Genomic DNA, 23,562 nt, shown 5'->3' with positions numbered 1-23,562 from the left:
GGGGGGGTGATAGGTCTGATATTAAGGAGGGGTGATAGGTCTGATATTAAGGAGGGGTGATAGGTCTGGTAGTCCCGTGTAGCTCAGTTGGTAGAGCATGGCGCTTGCAACGCCAGGGTTGTGGGTTCGATTCCCACGGGGGGCCAGTACAAAAAAGTATGAATGTATGTACTTGTAAGTCGCTCTGGATAAGAGCGTCTGCTAAATGACTTAAATGTAAATGTAAATATCAGGAGTGACATTATGGAGGGGTGATAGGTCTGATATCAGGAGTGATATTAGGGAGGGGGGATAGGTCTGATATTAAGGGGGGGTGATAGGTCTGATATCAGGAGTGATATTAAGGAGGGGTGATAGGTCTGATATCAGGAGTGACATTAAGGAGGGGTGATAGGTCTGATATTAAGGAGGGGGGATAGGTCTGATATTAAGGAGTGACATTAAGGAGGGGTGATAGGTCTGATATTAAGGGGGGGGTGATAGGTCTGATATCAGGGGCTAATATGGAGGTACCTGTAGCTCATACAAGACATGGAGGCATAGAGTTGGATAAAGGGCACATATCAATGTCTCTGCCCATGTTAAAACAGGGTTTGTGGCAAGTAAGTAAGCCCTCTGTCCAACTCTGGTTTATATCGAGGTTTTTGCAGTTGTATTGGTCATCACCAGCATTTTTATCAGAGTCACCTGACTTGTAAATTAACACATTTAATGAAAGTGTGGCTTTGTTTTTCAAATCTGAACAAACCCCAAAATGCGAGAAGTTGCTGTTATTTTATTTTGTATTTTTCTTTCTTTGTGCTGTGTTATTTCTCATGAAAACATCTATTCTTAAGTGGCCATTTGCCTTGTAAAGTAGTGTTTTACTGTGTGATGGATACAGTAATTTCTAAATACTGTGCAATTTACATCGTAACCATATTGTAGAGTACCTCAAAACAAAAAAATACAAACGTGTTGCCAAATAATGCCAATGAAAAGACAACTATAATTATTATTATTATTAACCATGAATTATCAAGTGCAAGTAAGACAAAATAACCTGAAGTGTCTAGACGAGAGTTGATGACGTCTCATTGCCCTCATGTTTTTTTTCATCTCTTGTAGTAGTGCTAGTTATCCTGAAGCCTCTACACTGCTGTGTTAACACTACATGTATGGCTGCGATGTAATAATGAAGAGAATAAATAGACTATATTTTTCTACCATCTGAGTGAAGCGCTCCATACACCGTAAGGGTGGCAGAATGCGCTGGGAACCAATGGGAGATCGCTGGCAATGGGTCTTAGGCTATGACGCTGTCGCCTGTAACCTAGGTAACAAAGGTTAAGACAATGTAATAATTTCAATGCGAAACGTTAGAAAATAAATACATTCATTGGACCAGCACCGTTGCTGATTCTACAGGATTAGCGGTCGGGAAAATCAAGTAATAACGTGACTGTAGATCATTTGATTTTTTTTTAAATGAATAGAATAACAGTAAAACAGTTACTGTGTTGGCTGAGTAGTTAGTGGAAATTTACCACGATTGTGTTTAATTTCCACTTTGATTGGCAAACTTTCTATAGGCTACTGCGAACATTCACTTTGTCATTTTGGCTCACATTGTCCCATTGTTTAGACCTGTTCCTTATGGGTTATGGGATATTAGAATCATATTGTCTTAACCTTTGTAATTTTAAACCTAGCCTGTAACCCGGAAGTGGTCGTCACGATGCCAACGATGACACAGGAAAACAATCTCCTCCGTTCCGACGCGATTGGCCACGGTTCTACTCTAACCCAGCGTGCTCTCTCTCCTTACGTTAGGTGGCGTGTCAGTTTGCCGATAAAGATGCAGACTTTTAAATTACCATTTTTATTTGAGATAAAAACACTTTGTAATTTTGTTTCCCTATACCGCTTTGATGAGCGGCCAGACTGGGGTCACTTGTTGTAAAGTAGGAAATGGAAACAGAAAGCCTATATATTACACTGTTTTTACCATCCATGTCTGGCCCATAAGTTAACAGCAGGCCTGAAATCAGTATCACTAAGGACAGAGCTTAGACTGGTAACACTTAAGGGCTGGTCTCAAATCAGCTCTTCTCAGAATAGGTCTGTAGACGGGAGATGATCTGAAATGGGTTTTTGCCGGAGGCGACCCGCCGCTCTAGCAGCTCATTTTCCTTTTCCTTTGACAAACACGGAGTTGCTCTGGGGGCTATGAAGGCTTATTCCTGCCAACATTTTGGCATTAATCTGCTTCCATAGATTGACCCCCTTTTGGAACACACTTGGTCATTCTTATTTTCATGCATTCTCAGTTCCTGATAGGCTGACAGGGATGCACCGCTCAAGCTAGAGAGGGACCACATTTTGATCAATCAATATTAGCTACCGATCATCAATCAAAAACAATAACCAATGGCTGATGTAGTTGCCAATTGGGAGTTGGTGACAGTTTGTTACCCACAGGAGATTGGTGGCCCCTTAATCGGGGAGGACGGGCTCGTGGTAATGACTGGAGCGGAATCAGTGGAATGGTATCAAACACACGGTTTCCATGGTTTCCAGGTGTTTGATGCCGTTCCATTTGCTCCGTTCCAGACATTATTATGAGCCGTCCTCCACTCAGCAGAACTCCTGTGTTGTTACCATGCCGATGTGTGATAGCAGACAGCCAACCCCTCTCAGGTGTTCTGCGGGAACGGAACAGAATGTGACAAAGGGTTTATTTTCTGAACGTAATATTAGATCAAGCTGCTTCGCTTGTTGTGAAGGTGTGACTGCACCGCTGTCTCTCTCTCTCTCTGTAGAGACACTGTTCTTCTCAGGGTGGATGGGTGTAATGGTATTGTCTCCCCACAGAGTGGCGCTGTTGCTTTAGCCCAGAAAACCAGACTGAATCACGCTACGTTTTAGAATTGTTTCACTACTGTAACAAAGGGAGCTGAATTCAGGTTGGATTTCCAGGCTAGCACTGCTGCTGCTCCCGAGGATGAAACGGTTCCAGACCTCACTTTGTCCACTAGGTAGCGCTAGCTGTCTCTACTGAGTGTGCAGACAGTGCTTTTGTCCACTAGGTATTGCTAGCTGTCTACTGCTCGATGTCGTCTTTATACTGCTTCACTGTTTAACCCGGTTGATAATCAGTCCCTCCAAGCCTGAGCTTCAGCTAAGACTAAAGCTCTTCTGACTTGCATAATAATTGTACCGTAAAGTTTTAAGTTGAAATGTTTTTGTGGAAAAGAAAAAAATGTCTGCATTTAAAAACAAAAAATGAAATTACGGGAATTAAAATTACAAAGCATACCAAACAGCGAGTTGTGGGTGTGGTTATTGTGTGGTGTAGGTGTGGTCTGAAAGAAGAGGGTATTCATATTCATATTCAAGAGGGTATTCATAGTATTCAATGGGCATTTTGTTATCCATTATAAAAGGTTGCGATATGGATATAAACCGTGGAACGACTACGTTTGTAGTCACGCAACGATCACACGCCTATAACTGCACTAACCGAGGTAAGGTCTACACTTGATTTGTTCTTTTCGACAACATCTGTAGTTCCATCACATCACCGAGTTTCCCTTTAAATTGGGCTCCCGCGTAGCGCAGCAGTCCCTGGCTTGTATCATATCCAGTCCCGTAGGACGGCGCACAATTGGCCCAGCGTCGTTCGGGTTTGGCCGTCAATTTACATAAGAATTTGTTTTTAACTGACTTGCCTTGTTAAGTAAAAGGTTTAATTGAAATGCAAGGTCTATAGATTAATCGTCTCTTTATGACATTTTTCTTTTGTTGCGTTTATGACGACGCATAATGCTTCTCTTTAAAGGGTACGCTCTGCCGCTCTGGGCACGTTTAGATAATGATGCACCAAACGGCGAGGCACTAATACAACCCTGGTGTTAAAAGAACCCGAATACCCTCAATCTGACATTTTTTTATAGAAACAACTCATTTCCTTTAAGTTCTACTTGGGCATATGTGACCTGACAGTAAAATGTGAATTACTTTGCTCTAATGCTGATGTGAAAAAGAGGCCATTTAGTGTTGTTGCAATGGGAGCCCTAGGATGGACACCCACTTGTAGTGTTTAACATATAGTGCTCATATTAATTTTTTCCCCATTAGTGTCCCTATGGTAACAGCTTGGAATGCTGGCGCAGTCACACCATTGCCGAGCAACGAGCGGTTACGTCCCAAATGGAACCCTATTGTCTTTAGAGTGCCCTACTTAAAAATAGGGCACTATATAGAGAATAGGGTGCCACTTGGAGCGTATGCAGACTGAAGAGAAGAAGCAATCTCATTCTTACCAAGTGGCCATCAGTCTGATCCCCAGGCCATCATTGTAAATGACAATTTGTTCTTTACCGACTCGCCTGGTTACATTAATAAAAAAAATGAATTGAACATGTCGCAGTCCCCGTCCCCCCCACACGGTCTTATACGTTCAGACTGCTCTTTATAGCAACCTACAACTAACAGACTCCCATCATAGGTATGCTGGCACTTTCAGAATAACAAGTGTGAGGGATGAAGATTGTCAACCAATACCTACTGTATGGTTAGTTTCAACCCAGGCCTAGTTCTCCTGTCATTTTTTTCTCGTGTAGTCGTTCAGCAGACGCTCTTATCCACGGAGACTTACAGGAGTAATTAGGGGTATGTGCCTTACTCAAGAGCACAGACAGATTCTCTCTCTCACCAGCTCAGGGATTCAAACCAGTGGCCTTTCGGTTACTGGCCCAACGCTCTTACCTGCTGCAAAATAGATCCTCTATTCTACAGAATAGTGACTGGGATGTCACATTTAGGAGTCTCTAGACAGCGATGGTGTAGTTCATTTTACATCCAAAACTATTTTATTGTCCTCGTCCAAGTTGAACAGTTTACCATGTCTTTTAGCATTTTCCAAAAAAACACCAAAAACATGTAATCATACATTGCATTTGTTAAAAGGTAGCATTGGAGGCAAACAAGAGGTCTTCTTGCCCAGAGAAACCATACAGGATTCTCTCCAGTCACTCTGTCTGTTTAGCATCTCTGCAATAGAGGAATACCGTCAGTCAGAGGGGGGGGGGGACGATGTAAACTGGCAGGAGAGAACAGTGTCATAAAGTACTGATCTAGGATCAGCAACCCCCCCCCCCCCCATGTCTGTCCATATAAATCAACCATTGTGATGTAAAAGCTGAAAGTGATTCTATAGCAAACACTCCCTACTTTCAGACATGCCTTTTAGGGGGGGGAAAAAAACACTCCTTTTTATACCAGTCTTAATCCTTATGTAGTGTTATGCATACTGTATGAAGCTTCTCTCTGGATATGCAACTCAAAAACTGAGCCACAGGTCAGTTGGCATAAATCAAAAAGGTCACATGGCACCGTAAGTGATGTTATACGTGGTAGGAACTAAACCATTCAAATCAACAGTCTCTGAGGAGAGAATGATTTGTGTAGAACTAAATAACACCCCCTTATAATTGACAGAGCAGGTTAGGAAGACCGAACACATGTGTTATCCTATAGGACCAAAGTCATCTCTATGATGAAAGCTGACAGCAGTTTAATATGGAACAGTGACTGTAGTTGAGAAGAGGGCACACAGTGAACAATCTGGACGTGGCAAACCATCAAAGTAGGTTTTCATAAATATCCAGGAACACAGAGGTGTAGTAGGAGAGAATCTGGGAAGACGTCCCCTATCCCTTAAAACCCATTGGAGGGACTTCTGGCCTTCTTATCCAATGGGTTTTGAGGAGACGAGGAGTATGCAATGGAGATCTTCCCTCTGTGTGTCTGTGGACTACTTTATGATAAGAAATGATCAAGCTGCTACCTACCCATCTATCTGACCCACGTTCACCTGCAGGGGACAAGCAGTCAAAACACGGCTTCATGTGGAGTTGATTATCCCCTTTCTTTCATAAACATTTATATAGATGTATTATAAAATTGTTCTATTTCCTCTTGCTCACAACACTCGCTCTCTCACGTTCACATTCTGTGTCCTGTCATGTACACATCATAATTGGTGGGTGGGTGTGGGGGGGGGTGACATGAGATGACAATCCCCCACTCAGAAAAAAGAAAACAAGTATTTTCTTTCTCCATTGGCGGTTGGACACGTAACGGCAACGGTGGTTGGTGGTTTTAAACTTGGTAGTGGTGGCTACGGCAACGCCGGGGGACGCTGCTCATTCTTCAGTTCTCGGAGGTTGAGGTTCTCCAGCGCCACGTCTAAGGTCATGACCCCTACGCAGCCCATATCTTCGAAGGCAGCGAAGGCATCCGAGCCTCGCGTCACGGCATCGTGGTAGTCACGGAGATCGTCGTCTTCGCTGTGGTCGGGATTGGCTATCAGGGTGGAGAGGAGGAGCTCCGTGACGAAGAGAGAGCGGTCCGCCCACTGGCCCTCACGTAGCTGGCGCTCCGCCTCCGACAACCTCGGCTCACTCAGTCTGGAGGAGGAAGGGGGGGTGAGGGACAAATAGAGCTCTATTACAAAAACAATCCATGACCCACATGTAACAGGCAGACAAGCCTCTCGCTCAAGACAATAACTAGTATAAATGAAGTGTAGCAGACAGTTGCCAACCTGTTGAGAAGGAACTGGGAGGTGCTGCTCTGTGTGTTGGGATCCTGCTGCTCCGGGTTGGGACTAAGGTTGTTGAAGGAGTTGGAGCCAGGGTTGGCGTTGTGATTCCCCGCGTGGTTAGAGGTGCGGCTGCCGCGCTGAGAGGTGCCCCGGGCCGTCTCCAACTGCTGTCTGGTAGCCTGCGTCTGCTGCCAATCCACCTGGAGCTGCATCTACAGGACGAGGAGATGAGGACGAAGAAGACAGAAGTGGGAGGAGAAGATGAAGACAGGAATGAGGAAGAGAGGGACAGAGGAAGTGAGGAACAAGAAGTCATAGAAGACAATGAAGAGTTAAAGTGCTTCACTCAAGGGCATAAATGGCAGAAGAATGGCATAATTGCATCATAGATTCTAGGCTACTGATACCAACAACCGGAGGGCTCTGGGATTCTCCGTCGGAGCTGGAATTCGAACTGTCGACCCTCTGGTTGCTGACCCTCCTCTGGACTACAAACCTGGAGCTGCTGTAGCTGAGAGGCTGAAGGACCTGAACTCAGCTGGCTGCCCGCCGACCTACGCACCCCCGACAACTGGGACAGCAGCTCTGCGAGGCGTGGGGAGGAAGAGGGGGTGAAATAAAAATGTAATTTCTGTCTGTCCATGTGGCAGTCTCTGGGCCAGTGCCAGCCATTAAACAGCAGTGGCAACTCCCTAGTCCTTGCCGACGACAAGCATCCCCATAACATGATGCAGCCACCACCATGCATGAACATATGAAGAGTGGTACTCAGTGATGTGTTGTGTTTGCCCCAAACATAACGCTTTGGTATTCAGGACATAGTTATTTTCTCTGCCAAAATGTTTTGCAGTTTTACTTATGTTATTGCAAGCGTTATTGCAAACAGGCTACATGTGTTGGAATATTTGTATTCTGTACAGGCTTCACTTTCACACAGTCATTTAGGCTAGTATTGTGGAGTAACTATGTTGCTGCTCCACCCTTAGGAAAAAAACTATCACAGCCATTAAACTCTGTTTTTTAAAGTTACCGTTGGCATCACGGTAAAATGCCAGTAGTTTCCTTCCTCTCCGGCAACTGAGTTAGGAAGGAAGCCCGTATCTCTGTAGTGACTGGATGTATTGATACACCATCCAAAGTGTAATTAATAACTTCACCATGCTCAAAGGGATATTCAATGTTTTTTTTTTTGCCCCCATCTATCAATAGGTGCCCTTCTTTGCGAGACATTGGAAAACCCTGGTCTTTGTGGTTGAATCTGTTTGAAATTCACTACTTGACAGAGACCTTCCAAATAATTGTATGTGTGGTACAGAGATGAGGTAGTCATTAAAAATTAAAAATAAAAAAAAATAAAAATCATGTTAACTTATTGTACAGAGTCCATGCAACATTATGTTAAATTGTTAAGCAAATGTTTACTCCTGAACTTATTTAGGCTTGCCATAAAAGGAATTGAATACTTGACTCAAGACATTTCAGTTTTTCATTTGTAAAAAAAAAAATCTAAAATCATAATTCCACTTTGACAGTATGGTGTATTGTGGGTAGACCAGTGATTCAATCCATTTTAAATTGTCTAATGTAACAATGTGGAAAAAGTCAAGGGGTGTGAATACATTGTAAAAATATTTCGTAGAACAGAATGCTTCTGTATTAGGCTGCGTCATCTCCAAACCAGCCCCCGTCCCCCAGCCCTACCTCCTATAGGATCCATGGCCTCCCTGTTGGAGCTCTGCGTAGAGGTCTGTGTGGTAGAGCTCCCCCCGGAGGTTGACGAAGTGAAGTGCATGTTGGATCGACGGGCCCTCTGCCCCCCCAGACCCCGACCCGGGTGGATCATCCGACGCACGTGTCGCACCCCGCTCGACTCATCGTGGAGCAACACAGTCAAGGAACATCATGGACACGTCGTGAATAAAAACATGGAAATAAAAAGATCCCAGAAATGTTCCATACGCACAAAAAAGCTTCTCTCAAACTATTGTGCCCAGATATATTTACATCCCTGTTAGTATGCATTTCTCCTTTGCCAAGATAATCCATCCATCTGACAGGTGTGGCATGATCATTACACAGGTGCACCTTGTGCTGGGACAATAAAAAAAAAGGCCACAAAAATGTGCAGTTATGTCACACAACACAAAGCCACAGCGTGCAATCGGCATGCTGACTACAAAAATGTCAACCAGAGCTGTTGCCAGAGAATTGAATGTTCATTTCTCTACCATAGGCCGCCTCCAATATCGTTCTTTTTTTTTGTTGAGAATTTGACAGTAGGTCCAGCATGCCTCAACCACAGACCACGCATATGGAGTCGTGTGAACGAGTGGATTGCTGATGTCAATGTAAACAGTGCCCCATTGTGGCGATGCCGTTATTGCAGGCATAAGCTACTGACAAACAATTGCATTTTATCGATGGCAATTTGAATGCACAGAGATGAGGCACATTCTTTTTTTTTTTTGTAAGGTGTCCGTGAGCAACACACACACATGTTTATTCCCAGTCATGTGAAATCCATAGATTAGTGCCTAATGTATTATTTCAATGGACTGATTTTCTTATGAACTGTAATTCGGTAAAATATTTATATTTTTGTTTAGTATATACACACACACCTTCCCAATGACTACATTTCAGTTGTGGTTTGCTGATATCACTGGTCGTCCACCTCTGTCAGATTAAATTTTTATAAGTGAGAGGGCGGGACACAAGAATCAACCAATTCTTAGTGGCTAGCTAGCCCTATTGACTTACTATGGGGTTGTCATCTACACACGTCAGTGGGTATTATAGGCAGGTAAACATGTCAAAATGAAACATTTATTAACTTATTAAGATAGGATATGAGATGTGAAGAGGCAAAGTCAGTTTATTTTCTCTCTTCAGCCCAAACAATGTTCGCCACTGATTTTAGAGAAATTTTGCGTTTTTGTGTTTTGTGGTTACGTCATATTTATGTCCATGCTTTTCATTGAAGTTTGCGTCGATGCATGCTTTGAAAATGTTTACCAGCGGAGTACGCATCCAAGAAAGGCATCATTCTCCGACTGATTCATGCTCCTCGGAAGAACGGTAGTATGCATATTGAGAAAGACCCTGAGAGTGGATATCATAAGGTGAATGCACCAATTTGTAAGTCGCTCTGGATAAGAGCGTCTGCTAAATTACTTAAATGTAAAGGATATCAAGTCTCTGGGTGCTCTGTGTTCAAGTGTGAGATGAGCAGCAAAGTCATCTGTCACGTGATTAGGATCTCCGCCAGGCAGCACAACACATATGGGACAGATCTGGAGAGGGAGAGAGAGAGAGAACCAAGGGTTAGAATCAAAAATGATTTTCCAATCGTTCGTCTTGTTCCACTGTTCTGACCAGCAAAATAAATGTTCTGAACCCGAAAATAAACGTTTATATAATTCCTTTTCTAAAACTCGGAAACATTTAACATTTACCTCGACATTAAAATGATCTACCAATCAGTGCAGACAGAGCAGCTTGCTATGGAGTGGGCAAGCGGTTTACATGCATTGGACAGACAAGTGTAGGGCGCTAGATGCAAATGAATTTTTGCGGGTGGGGAAAGGGCGGAAGACAAGCCTTGACTTAACGCATGTCAGAGCGTCTGCTAAATGACTTAAATGTAAATAACAAGATGCCGAGTGCTTCATCTGGCCCACAGAATTATACCTACGGAGGAACAGCTTTTATGAAGTTCGGGTGGCAGGTAGCCTAGTGGTTAGAGCGTTGGGCCAGTAACTGAAAGGTTGCTAGATCGAATCCTAGAGCTGACAAGGTAAAAATGTCATCCTTCCCCTGAACAACCCACTGTTTCCCGATAGGCGGTCATTGTAAATAACAATTTGTTCTTAACGGACTTGCCTAGTTAAATAAAAAAAAAACTTGGAACTTCAGAGAGCTGACTTAACAAGCTTGTGTGCAGAGCGCCGCCAGAATATAAAATACCTTTTTGTAGTTAATGAATCCAATGTGAAACATAAGGATACTATAGTTAACGAGCAATGAAAAAAGTTAATCCACTCTAAATTAATAAAAAAAATAAAAAAAAATAACCCTAATTTCTGATTCACGCTAGTAACGTCAGTAGGCTACGCTTTGCAGGGGGAGGGGCAGGTAGCCTACACAGGCACACTACAGCTGTCGCAGACAAAACAAAAAAAAATCTCGGTCGACCGAAAGACCATGAAGCTGGTTGAGAGAACGCCAAGAGCGTGCAAAGCTGTCATCAAGGCAAAGGGTGGCTACTTCGAAGAATTTCAAATATATTTAGATTTGTTTAAACACTTTGTTGGTTACTACATGATTCCATGTGTGTTATTTCATAGTTTTGATGTCTTCACTATTATTCTACAATGTAGAAAATAGTTACAAATAAAAGACAAATCCTTGAATGAATAGGTGTCCAAACTTTTGACTGGTACACATACATGTCAAGGAGTATTTCAGACCTCTTGACTTTTTCCACATTTTGTTACATCACAGCCTTATTCAAAAAAAAATCCCCCCCTCAATCTACCCCCAAAATATCCCACGATAACAAAGCAAAAACAGGGTAGAAATTGCTAATTTACTTAAAAAATATATTTGAAATATCACATTTACATAAGTATTCAGACCCTTTATTCAGTACTTTGTTGAAGAACCTTTGGCAGCGATTACAGTCTTGAGTCTTCTTGGGAATGACGCTATAAGCTTAGCAAACCTGTATTTGGAGAGTTTCTCCCATCCTTCTCTGCAGATCCTCTCAAGCTCTGTCAGGTTGGATGGGGAGCAATGCTGCACAGCTATTTTCAGGTCTCTCTAGAGATGTTCGATCGGGTTCAAGTCCGGGCTCTGGCTGGGTCACTCAAGGACATTCAGAGACTTGTCCTGAAGCCATTCCTGTGTTGTCTTGGCTGTGTGCTTAGGGTCGTTGTCCTGTTGGAAGGTGAACCTTCAGCCCAGTCTGAGGTTCATCAAGGAGCCCGCTCCACTTTGCTCCGTTCCGCTTTGCCTTGATCCTGACTAGTCGCCCAGTCCCTGCCACTGAAAAACATCCCCACAGCATGATACTGTCACAAGCATGCTTCACCGTAGGGATGGCGTCAGGTTTCCTTCAGACGTGACACTCTACGGACAATTACTTCGACTTTATGGCTTGGTTTTTGCTCTGACATGCACTGTCAACTGTGGGACCTTACATAGACAGGTGTGTGCCTTCCCAAATCATGTCCAATTAATTACATTTACCACAGGTGGACTCCAATCAAGTTGTAGAAACATCTCAAGGATGATCAATGGAAACAAGATTAACCTGAGCTCAATTTCGAGTCTCATAGCAAAGCGTCTGAATACTGATACCTTATTTACATAAGTTTTTTTATTTTTTTAATAAATGAGCAAAAATGAATAAAAAACGATTTGCTTTGTCATTATGGGGTAGTGTGTGTAGATTGAACATTGATTAAATAAATGTCTTTCCTCAAACAAGGCCGTAACGTAACAAAATGTGAAAGGGAAGGGGTCTGAATACTTTCCAAATGCACTGTATATATCATGTTTTAATAAAATAAACTGATTGTCTGGTGCTGCTTGATGAAATAAGACAAATGACTCAAGAGGGAGCCAGAGATCAAGATAACCAATAGAGACTAATCTTAACCTGACAGACCATCCTCCTCCTACTGGCTTTCGCAGATTCTGCCATTGCTCTCCTGAAGTTGGCGGTATTAGGCTACATGAGGAGTCGGCAATCGTTTTTTCACGTGGAACGCCAATTTATCTTACCATTTCTACCAATCTGTGTGCCAGTCATGTTTTTCGTGGAACAGTTTCATTTAATTTATAATAATGCCTTCGTATTTCAAAATCATTGTCATGTGCTGTGAATCATAATTCTATCCAAATGAAAACGATACAAACCTAAAAATGTACTTCTATTTCCAAACTACATAAAGCCAACAAATAAAAAACATTGCAGCCTTCTGGTAAAAAGAATATCCTATAAATCACATTGGCTACACATGGCCTGTCTGCAACGAACTGGAAACATTGTATCAACTTGTGCCAGCTGGAGCTGCATTAGCAAACTAGCAACATTGTATCACCTTGTGCCAGCTGAAGCTTGTATTAGCAAACTAGCAACATTGTATCAAATAGTGGGCCCTCAGTTTCCTGAGCCAGTAAGGTCAAGACAGACACAGCTGTAGGTTATTTAACACAAGGCTAATCGCTCATCAGGTATACCTATTTTAATGATGTTTCCACTCGATCAGAACATGGCATTTATATGCCAGGTAGCGTATAGGTCTACTTCTATGTGTAATCAGGTCCTTACTCAACATTGTCTTGTTTGGAAAGCACCTGTCAATGACTAAATTGAAAAACTCATAAATAGAATGAAATAAACCACAACTTGTTTTTCCACTAGTGTCTCATAGGTTGTGGGCTCTGCAAACATCGTTAGAACAGTAAAAGATTAGAATAATAATATTGAATGCATTAACATAAATTAGCATAACTAAAACAAATCAAGTTTATTTTATATAGCCTTTCGTACATCAGCTAACATCTCGAAGTGCTGTACAGAAACCCAGCCTAAAACCCCAAACAGCTAGAATGCAGGTGTAGAAGCACAGTGGCTAGGCAAAAACTCCCTAGAAAGGCCAAAACCTAAGGAAGAAATCTAGAGAGGAACCAGGCTCTGAGGGGTAGCCAGTCCTCTTCTGGTTGTGCCGGTAGAGATTATAACACATGGCCAAGATGTTCAAGCGTTCATAGATGACCAGCAGTGTCAAATAATAAATCACATAGGTCGTTCAAAGGCATTTCAATATTTTGTCTTACAATCCACATCTCAATTATCTCCAACCTTTGAAATCTTTTACCCCGTCTCCTCCCCTTCATCTACACTGATAGAAGTGGACTTAACAAACAGACATCAATAAAAACGGATCGTAACTTCTAACTGGTCAGGGTGTCACGGAAAGAGCCAGTGTTCCTAATGTTTTGTCCACTTACCACCTCTGAGGAGGTCTCTGTGTGCTCCGAACCAACGTGCTCCTGTAGAGAAGTCACCGTGTAGCCCATCCTGCCACAGTAGGGACAGGTGAAGGCCTGGGGCTGCTCCACCGAGAAGGACTCTCCCCCGTAATACAGGTCTGGAAGGGAAGAGCACGGGGTAATGGTTAGACAGTAGGGACAGGTGAAGGCCTGGGGCTGCTCCACCGAGAAGGACTCTCCCCCGTAATACAGGTCTGGAAGGGAAGAGTACGGTGTAATGGTTAGACAGTAGGGACAGGTGAAGGCCTGGGGCTGCTCCACCGAGAAGGACTCTCCCCCGTAATATAGGTCTGGAAGGGAAGAGCACGGGGTAATGGTTAGGCAGTAGGGACAGGTGAAGGCCTGGGGCTGCTCCCCCATAATACAGGTCTGGAAGGGAAGAGCACGGTGTAATGGTTAGACAGTAGGGACAGGTGAAGGCCTGGGGCTGCTCCCCCGTAATACAGGTCTGGAAGGGAAGAGCACGGGGTAATGGTTAGACAGTAGGGACAGGTGAAGGCCTGGGGCTGCTCCACCGAGAAGGACTCTCCACCGTAATACAGGTCTGGAAGGGAAGAGCACGGGGTAATGGTTAGACAGTAGGGACAGGTGAAGGCCTGGGGCTGCTCCACCGAGAAGGACTCTCCCCCGTAATACAGGTCTGGAAGGGAAGAGTACGGTGTAATGGTTAGACAGTAGGGACAGGTGAAGGCCTGGGGCTGCTCCACCGAGAAGGACTCTCCCCCGTAATATAGGTCTGGAAGGGAAGAGCACGGGGTAATGGTTAGGCAGTAGGGACAGGTGAAGGCCTGGGGCTGCTCCCCCATAATACAGGTCTGGAAGGGAAGAGCACGGTGTAATGGTTAGACAGTAGGGACAGGTGAAGGCCTGGGGCTGCTCCCCCGTAATACAGGTCTGGAAGGGAAGAGCACGGTGTAATGGTTAGACAGTAGGGACAGGTGAAGGCCTGGGGCTGCTCCACCGAGAAGGACTCTCCCCCGTAATACAGGTCTGGAAGGGAAGAGCACGGGGTAATGGTTAGACAGTAGGGACAGGTGAAGGCCTGGGGCTGCTCCACCGAGAAGGACTCTCCACCGTAATACAGGTCTGGAAGGGAAGAGCACGGGGTAATGGTTAGACAGTAGGGACAGGTGAAGGCCTGGGGCTGCTCCACCGAGAAGGACTCTCCACCGTAATACAGGTCTGGAAGGGAAGAGCACGGGGTAATGGTTAGGGAGTAGGAGACAGGGTTAGGGAGGAGGAGACAGGGTTAGGGAGGAGGAGACAGGGTTAGGGAGGAGGAGACAGGGTTAGACAGTAGGGAACAGCAGAGGTTAGGGAGTAGGAGACAGGGTTAGACAGTAGGGAACAGCAGAGGTTAGGGAGGAGGAGACAGGGTTAGGGAGGAGGAGACAGGGTTAGGGAGGAGGAGACAGGGTTAGGGAGGAGGAGACAGGGTTAGGGAGGAGGAGACAGGGTTAGGGAGGAGGAGACAGGGTTAGGGAGGAGGAGACAGGGTTAGGGAGGAGGAGACAGGGTTAGGGAGGAGGAGACAGGGTTAGGGAGGAGGAGACAGCAGAGGTTAGGGAGTAGGAGACAGGGTTAGACAGTAGGGAACAGCAGAGGATAGGGAGTAGGAGACAGGGTTAGACAGTAGGGAACAGCAGAGGATAGGGAGTAGGAGACAGGGTTAGACAGTAGGGAACAGCAGAGGTTAGGGAGTAGGAGACAGGGTTAGGGAGGAGGAGACAGGGTTAGGGAGGAGGAGACAGGGTTAGACAGTAGGGAACAGCAGAGGTTAGGGAGTATGAGACAGGGCTTTAGGGAGGAGGAGACAGGGTTAGGGAGGAGGAGACAGGGTTAGGGAGGAGGAGACAGGGTTAGGGAGGAGGAGACAGGGTTAGGGAGGAGGAGACAGGGTTAGGGAGGAGGAGACAGGGTTAGGGAGGAGGAGACAGGGTTAGGGAGGAGGAGACAGGGTTAGGGAGGAGGAGACAGGGTTAGGGAGGAGGAGACAGGGTTAGGGAGGAGGAGACAGGGTTAGGGAGGAGGAGACAGGGTTAGGGAGGAGGAGACAGGGTTAGACAGTAGGGAACAGCAGAGGTTAGGGAGTATGAGACAGGGCTTTAGGGAGGAGGAGACAGGGCTTTAGGGAGGAGGAGACAGGGTTAGGGAGGAGGAGACAGGGTTAGGGAGGAGGAGACAGGGTTAGGGAGGAGGAGACAGGGTTAGGGAGGAGGAGACAGGGTTAGGGAGGAGGAGACAGGGTTAGGGAGGAGGAGACAGGGTTAGGGAGGAGGAGACAGGGTTAGGGAGGAGGAGACAGGGTTAGGGAGGAGGAGACAGGGTTAGGGAGGAGGAGACAGGGTTAGGGAGGAGGAGACAGGGTTAGGGAGGAGGAGACAGGGTTAGGGAGGAGGAGACAGCAGAGGTTAGGGAGTAGGAGACAGGGTTAGACAGTAGGGAACAGCAGAGGATAGGGAGTAGGAGACAGGGTTAGACAGTAGGGAACAGCAGAGGATAGGGAGTAGGAGACAGGGTTAGACAGTAGGGAACAGCAGAGGTTAGGGAGTAGGAGACAGGGTTAGGGAGGAGGAGACAGGGTTAGGGAGGAGGAGACAGGGTTAGACAGTAGGGAACAGCAGAGGTTAGGGAGTATTAGACAGGGCTTTAGGGAGGAGGAGACAGGGTTAGGGAGGAGGAGACAGGGTTAGGGAGGAGGAGACAGGGTTAGGGAGGAGGAGACAGGGTTAGGGAGGAGGAGACAGGGTTAGGGAGGAGGAGACAGGGTTAGGGAGGAGGAGACAGGGTTAGGGAGGAGGAGACAGGGTTAGGGAGGAGGAGACAGGGTTAGGGAGGAGGAGACAGGGTTAGGGAGGAGGAGACAGGGTTAGGGAGGAGGAGACAGGGTTAGACAGTAGGGAACAGCAGAGGTTAGGGAGTATGAGACAGGGCTTTAGGGAGGAGGAGACAGGGCTTTAGGGAGGAGGAGACAGGGCTTTAGGGAGGAGGAGACAGGGTTAGGGAGGAGGAGACAGGGTTAGGGAGGAGGAGACAGGGTTAGGGAGGAGGAGACAGGGTTAGGGAGGAGGAGACAGGGTTAGGGAGGAGGAGACAGGGTTAGGGAGGAGGAGACAGGGTTAGGGAGGAGACAGGGTTAGGGAGGAGACAGGGTTAGGGAGGAGACAGGGTTAGGGAGGAGACAGGGTTAGGGAGGAGGAGACAGGATTAGGGAGGAGGAGACAGGGTTAGGGAGGAGGAGACAGCAGAGGTTAGGGAGTAGGGAACAGATCTCTGGAAGGACAGTGAATCAGTGCAGGCAGAATCAACTCTGAGGTAAGATAATCAGCTCTCGGGGTTTGTAGTTGTGGTGTTTTGTCGTTTGGTGAAAGTGGGTCTGCTTGTGGTGTATGGTTGTATTAGCTATGTACGTACTGACGTCCACCCTGGTTAGTATGGAGTCCACAGTGGGATTTGTGGCATGTAGTGGTGATGCGCGTGTAGTTTGTGTGTCTGTGGTTTATATGCAAGTGTGTGTGTGTGTGTGTACTCACCGAAGTCGACCCTGGTTAGTATGCACTGCATGGCGTGCTCTGCCGTGTGTCTGGTGGTGGTAGCTCCGCCCTCGTAGCACGAGGCACACAGGTCGTAGTCGTAGCAAATTAAACACTTGTACCTCCGCCCCCGAAAGTTACCTTTCAAACACGCGTCGCAGCTCACACCTGGGGAAGGACACAACAGAAACAGGACCGAGTGAAACCCACCACCACCACAGACAGGGTATTGGTCAAACCCCCCACCACACAGGCAGGGTATTGGTCAAACCCCCCCACCACCACCACACAGACAGGGTATTGGTCAAACCCCCCACCACACAGGCAGGGTATTGGTCAAACCCACAACCCACACACACAGACAGACAGCAAGCCTACATGTTGCATAATTAGCCATCATGATATACAACCAACATATTGACGTAACACACTCAACCTAACCTACTACACAGACACATAACAGTTTCAAAATTCCGGGGTACACATGAGTAATCAAAAGCCAACATTGCTACAATGCCAGTGCAGGACTGATGGCCGTCGTTATGAAAGACTAGTGTGACTACTATACCCAGCTAGCTAGGTGAACTTTCAACTTTGACAGCAGGCAATTGATTGACTACGAAAGTCTTGCTAAAAACCAGCCATCCTTAACGGCGTTGGTATAAAGCGGATGTTTCTGTTTTTTCAAGGATACAGTATTTTCAACCTAACTTGTCAGGCGTCTTTCGACTTCAGGTTAAAAGCTAGCTAGCTTGCACAGCGAGCCAACATTCCCAAACAGCCTGGGAAATCCAACGTTGAATTTAGATTTCACCGCTTGTTTCTAGACTAAAGCATGATCGGTATAAACAACCGTGAATTGTAAATAATTTAAAAAAAATAATGTACCCCTCAAAACAAGCAGGGTCCCGCACCCCCCGACGATATATTGTACACCCTTGGTTGGGGACCTTTGCTCCAGGTAAGAGACATTAGAACTGCACAACCAGCACTTTGAAAAGTTTGTAATTATACTTTTCTGGACATTGTGCATCTCATTCCTACATGCAAAAAAACACCGGTAAAGTACGTTAAAAAAACAAACATTTGATTCAACATTATGGCTTGTAAAGGTCGTGAGAGTTGAACTTTCCTAATCGACTCTCTCAATTATGCCCGACGTTGACTCCAACGTCAGATCTCCAGGCTATGCCAAATAACGTTACAGCTCGTCAACAATACTGTACCTAGCAGAGGTCAGAACTGAGCCGACAAGGTTGTTCATTATCTGTTTTTAGAAACTAATCAAATAATTTGACTTGTACATTACGCTGGTAGATTATTTTTTACATGCTAAAAATGGAGCTAGCTAACTATACTGTGTAAGACATTACAGGCCCTCGTCCATGGCTAATTTGATGACAGTGCATTCACAACCTGTGAGTGTAACGTTGGCAAGATAGAAGGGAAAGTGAAACGGAGTAAGTTACCAAGGAAACCTTGACAAAGTGTCGAAATACATTTCAATTTGTAATTGTTTTTTTGCCGCCGTACCTACGCCTAATAAACTAGCTAACGTCAGGTTTTAAAATGGTTGTTAGCTAGCTAACTTAGCAAGTCAACTAACGCTAACTAGTTAAGTTACTGTAGTAGCTAGCGTAGCTGGCTGCTACCGTGCGAACTAACGTTAGCTAGCTATAGTAACTAATTTAACTCTGGAAAATATGAGCTGCTTTCTTGGGCAGTGTCCTTGCGGGTAACTACAAGTATTTATTTTGTTGGAAAGCTGTTTAGCTAGCTACAGAAGCTCGGGGGCTGGATAAAGTGGTCAAGTGTAAGGGGTCCGCCATCATGCAGTACAAAACACATGAACACCCTCCATGTAACTAACCGGCAGCTATCGCAACCGCCTCGCCCCGGTCTCTTTGTCCCGAGTTGACTTCTTACCTTCATGACGGGACATCCTATGGACACTAACACAGGCCCATACACGGACTCACTGTAGCTTGAACCAGCAACCTAGCTGTCCCCAACCTCTTCCCTCATGAAGGATCCGGTCTGGCACAGCGCCTTCTCCGCCCGCCACATGTGTGTTGTGAGAAACAATAGTGGAATTGGCGATTCGCCTTCCAAATAAAAGTCCCACATTGAAACTGACGCAAACAGATGAAAATAGTGGCAGGACCGAGTTTGGGAAACTTTGGTCTAGATGCTCTCACTTCCAGCCAGTACTCTGTCAAAATGACCATTCCGACAGCTACTCCTGTGATTTAAAAAGCCATGATAATCTCCATGCGCCTACCGTGTGTGAGTCTGGATTGAACTTTAGTACTGTCATTATTGTTTAGTCACGACCCGCGTGGTAACGTCGAGCAACGACCCGCGTGGTAACATTTAGTATTGACCAATGTGGGTGCTCTTTCCATCACTAACATGATTTGACCCCCCAAAAAATCCCCCTCAGTTCCCAGTTGTCTTGAAAGCATATAGTAGTGTGTAAAGAGTTAATTAATTGTGTCTTCTTTCAGAGTGTGAGAGAATCCCCAGTGACACAGCCTCTCAGAGAAACCCTCAGCTGTTCAAATATGAGAACTGTAGAGAACCACCACAGAACCTGGACTGAAGAGAGAACCACCACAGAACCTGGACTGAAGAGAGAACCACCACAGAACCTAGTGAGCTGCGTTCAGGGGATCTACGTGTTTGAGGGTTTGAGTTGGAAGCAGACGTTGCAATTTTATGTTTTTGAATGATAGAGGTTCTAAATGTTCTTTATGAGTAGTGATCCCAGGGTGGTAACATTCTAAATTATTTCAATGGGTCTTTCTCCATTCTGATTGAATTGAACAGTATAATACAAATTCACTCATTTGAGGTCATTTCCACACAGGGCTGCACAATATGGGCAGACAATCTAAGCCTTATTTTTAAATGTTGCAATTACGGTTTGACTTGTGATTCAGAGGAAAACACTTTGGTGAACTGTTGGAATCAAGGATGTGTAATCAATGACTATTCTAATTCTATAGATAGAATATCATAATTTGTATTTATTTTCTATTTAACTAGGCAAGTCAGTTAAGAACCAATTCTTACTTACAATGACGTCCTACCCCGGCCAAACCTTAACCCGGACGACGCTGAGCCAATCGTGCGTGACAGTAACCCCCCAGTCGGAGCATGTGTTGAGTTCCACATATTTATTTAAAGTGAAACCTCTTCAACAACACAAGCAACAAAACCAAACAATATCCCACAACCCAAGTTGGAACAATGGAGAACTTAAATATGATCCCTGTCACGTTCCTGACCGGTTTTCTGTTATTTTGTATGTGTTTGACGGTCAGGGCGTGAGTTTGGGTGGGTAGTCTATGTTGTGTGTTTCTATGTTTGTTAAAGGGTGACCTGATATGGTTCTCAATTAGAGGCAGGTGGTTTTCATTTCCTCTGATTGAGAGTCATATTAAGGTAGGTGTTTTCACACTGTTTGTTTGTGGGTGGTTGTCTCCTGTGTCAGTGTTTGTCTCCTGTGTCAGTGTTTGTCGCGCCACACGGGACTGTCTCGGTTTATGTAGTCTGTTCGTGAGTTCTTCGTGTTTTATGTAAGTTCCATGTCCAGTTCCATGTCCAGGTCTGTCTACTCCGTTTTGTTATTTTGTTAATTATTCAAGTGTTTTCGTTTCGTGTTTTTTCGTCTTTAAATAAATCATGTCATAACAACGCTGCGTTTTGGTCAAATCCCTGCTCCTCCTCTTCGGATGAAGAGGAGGAAGAAAGCCGTTACAATCCCGAATTAGAGACAACAATAATCAGCTGCCTCTAATTGGGAATCATATCAAGTACACCAACATAGAAATAGGAAAACTAGAACACCCCCCCCCTAGTCACACCCTGACCTACAATACCATTGAGAGCCCTTGGCTCTCTATGGCAGGGGTGTCAAACTCATTCCACGGAGGGCCTAGTGTCTGCAGGTTATTGGTTTTTCCTTTCAATAAAGCCCTAGACAACCAGGTGTGGGGAGTTCCTAACTAATTAGTGATGTTAATTCATCAATCAAGTACAAGGGAGGAGCGAAAACCCGCCGACACTCGGCCCCCCGTGGAATGAGTTTGACACCTGTGCTCTATGGTATTGTAGGTCAGGGTGTGACTAGGGGGGTGTTCTAGTTTTCCTATTTCTAAAAAGTCAAAAAAATAATAATTCTAAGACACAAAAATAGAAACAGAAATTCCTTATTTACATAAGTATTTCGACGCTTTGCTATGAGACTCTAAATTGAGTTTAGATGCTTCCTGTTTCCATTGATCATCCCTGAGATGTTTCTACAACTTCATTGGAGTCCACCTGTGGTAAATGCAATTGATTGGACATGATTTGGAAAGGCAAACACCTGTCTACATAAGGTCACACAGTTGACAGGGCATGTCAGAGCAAAAACAAAGCCATGATGTTGAAGGAATTGTCCGTAGAGCTCTGAGACAGGATTGTGTTGAGGCACAGATCTGGGAAAGGATACCAAAACATTTCTGCAGCATTGAAGGTCCCCGAGAACACATTGGCCTTCATCATTCTTAAATGGAAGAAGTTTGGAACCACCAAGAGTCTTCCTAGAGCTGGCTGCCAGGCCATTCTGAGCAATCGGGGTAGAAGGGCCTTGTTCAGGGAGGTGACCAAGAACCCAATGGTCACTACGACAGAGCTCCAGAGTTCCTCTGTAGAGATGGTAGAACCTTCCAGAATGGCAACCATCTCTGCAGAACTCCACCAATCAGGCCTTCATGGTAGAGTGTCCAGACGGAAGCCACTCCTCAGTAAAAGGCACATTTGAAGTTTGCAAAAGGCACCTAAAGGACTCTCAGACCATGACAAACTGTCACGACTTCCGCCGGAGTCAGTCCCTCTCCTTGTTCAAGCGACGTTTGGCGGTTGACGTCACCGGCCTTCTAGCCATCACCGATCCACTTTTCATTTTCCATTTGTTTTGTCTTGGTTTTTTACACACCTGGTTTCAATTCCCCCATTACATGTTCATTATTTAACCCTCTGTTTCCCCCATGTTTGTGTGCGTGTTTGTTTTATTGTAAGGCTGTATCTGACGGCTGGTATATTGTTACCGGGTTTTGTTATTTACGCCCGTTTATTTCATGGTAAGGCTATACATTATATTATACGTATGACCAGAATGCAATTCTTTAATCTATACATATACGAATTCAACAGATTTTTTTGTTGTTGAAATTAACAAATTATTTTCTTTTGTTGAATTTATATAACAACATTCCAACCTTGTTAAGCATTATCCAGTCTAATGGTGGCATGATTCCACCATTTTCATCCGTTTTGCATCAGTTTCATTTGGGGACTCTTATTTAGAAGGCGAACAGTCAATTGTACTATTTTTGCTCACGCTAATGTTGTTCAAGACACAAAACACACACACTGTCCGGTCCGCCTCCCGCTGCTGCTGTGTCACGATCCAATGAGCAACGGGCTGAAGGCATGCTGCTAGAGCTACTGTCATGTACCCTTTCAGATACACATCAAGGTAGGTAGATACATGAAACCCCAAGACGTAGTAGTTAATTAACACTTTGTTTGTGTGTGGGTTCATCTTTCATCAGTTCCATGGTGATTGTCAACGTGTTTTACGGTGTCGCAACCCCAAAGAGCAAACAGAAGCAGTTGCCAGGGAAAAAGCTCCCTAGAAAAGAGGAAACGTATTTTGTTTGAACCCGAGTTATATAAAGTATAGCCTATAACATGACCATGATCTAGTTTTGTGTGTGATTGATTGCTTGAAAACGTTATATACTGTTTGTCCTCCTGTCTCTTCCATGCTGACTGTTACTTGTTAACATACTGTCATGTACCAATAACACAATAGAAGTGCCCTCACAGGAACATAAATCTTTAATTGATCAAACCTCTGAAGGGAAGTTTGTAACTAACTCCATTCCCCCCTAAAAAAGATTAGTGGAATGGTGTAGTTTCTTTGTTGGCCACTGGAGTGCGATAGAGTTTAACTTGTTAAATGACTGTTTATTTTTAAGCGCAGGTAACCACATAGCAGAATAACAACTCGGTTAGTAGTCTGCCAGAAGAAACTACACAGACAGCTAAACATGTCAAAATAAAATACCGCCCGAAATCATCTTCTTCTCGTGGATACCTTGAAACCTGTTCTTCCTGCAAACGTTCACAACTTGATTATTATACCTTGCACTAATACTTATTCATGGTTGAAGATGTCTTCCCTTAAGAAAAGCAGTCAGAGTGCAGTATAACTGCAGTACACTGTAGTATAACTAGTTAGAATGTAGTATAACTGTAGCCAGAGTGCAGTATAACTGCAGTACACTGTAGTATAACTAGTTAGAATGTAGTATAACTGTAGCC

At 44.8% G+C, this 23,562-nt stretch overlaps 2 protein-coding genes and 1 long non-coding RNA gene across 4 annotated transcripts in view; 2 read left to right on the top strand and 1 right to left on the bottom strand.

Annotated features, from left to right (window-relative positions):
* The first annotated feature begins 3,365 nt into the window (after positions 1 to 3,365).
* The window catches only part of LOC129853006 (endothelial lipase-like), a 38,097-nt gene continuing 17,900 nt past the window's right edge, over positions 3,366 to 23,562 (top strand). The window contains exon 1 of the mRNA XM_055918625.1: positions 3,366 to 3,506. Within this exon, the coding sequence (XP_055774600.1) occupies positions 3,398 to 3,506 (109 nt within the window). The 5' untranslated portion in view covers positions 3,366 to 3,397. The remainder of the gene's footprint in view (positions 3,507 to 23,562) is intronic.
* Positions 4,826 to 19,260, bottom strand: LOC129853007 (E3 ubiquitin-protein ligase KCMF1-like). 2 transcript variants are annotated; one of them, XM_055918628.1, is made up of 8 exons: positions 19,111 to 19,260; positions 17,185 to 17,352; positions 13,610 to 13,749; positions 9,781 to 9,882; positions 8,291 to 8,465; positions 7,086 to 7,174; positions 6,590 to 6,801; positions 4,826 to 6,452 (listed from the first exon to the last, which is right to left on the bottom strand). In XM_055918628.1, exons 1-8 carry the CDS (start codon positions 19,124 to 19,126, stop codon positions 6,164 to 6,166), a joined length of 1,191 nt encoding a protein of 396 aa, XP_055774603.1. In that variant the 5' UTR covers positions 19,127 to 19,260; the 3' UTR covers positions 4,826 to 6,163. The 2 variants fall into 2 exon arrangements, with proteins under 2 accessions (XP_055774603.1, XP_055774602.1); XM_055918627.1 differs by lacking the exons at positions 17,185 to 17,352; positions 19,111 to 19,260 and having other exon boundaries at positions 13,610 to 14,051.
* Positions 17,350 to 23,314, top strand: LOC129853012 (uncharacterized). Its single transcript, XR_008759063.1, has 2 exons — positions 17,350 to 18,644; positions 19,692 to 23,314. It is a non-coding gene; the product is annotated as an uncharacterized LOC129853012 (long non-coding RNA).

This window comes from Salvelinus fontinalis, chromosome 4 (assembly GCF_029448725.1).
Source record: "Salvelinus fontinalis isolate EN_2023a chromosome 4, ASM2944872v1, whole genome shotgun sequence".
NCBI classification, from domain to species: domain Eukaryota; kingdom Metazoa; phylum Chordata; class Actinopteri; order Salmoniformes; family Salmonidae; genus Salvelinus; species Salvelinus fontinalis.
This window is presented reverse-complemented; position numbering and strand designations above follow the sequence as displayed.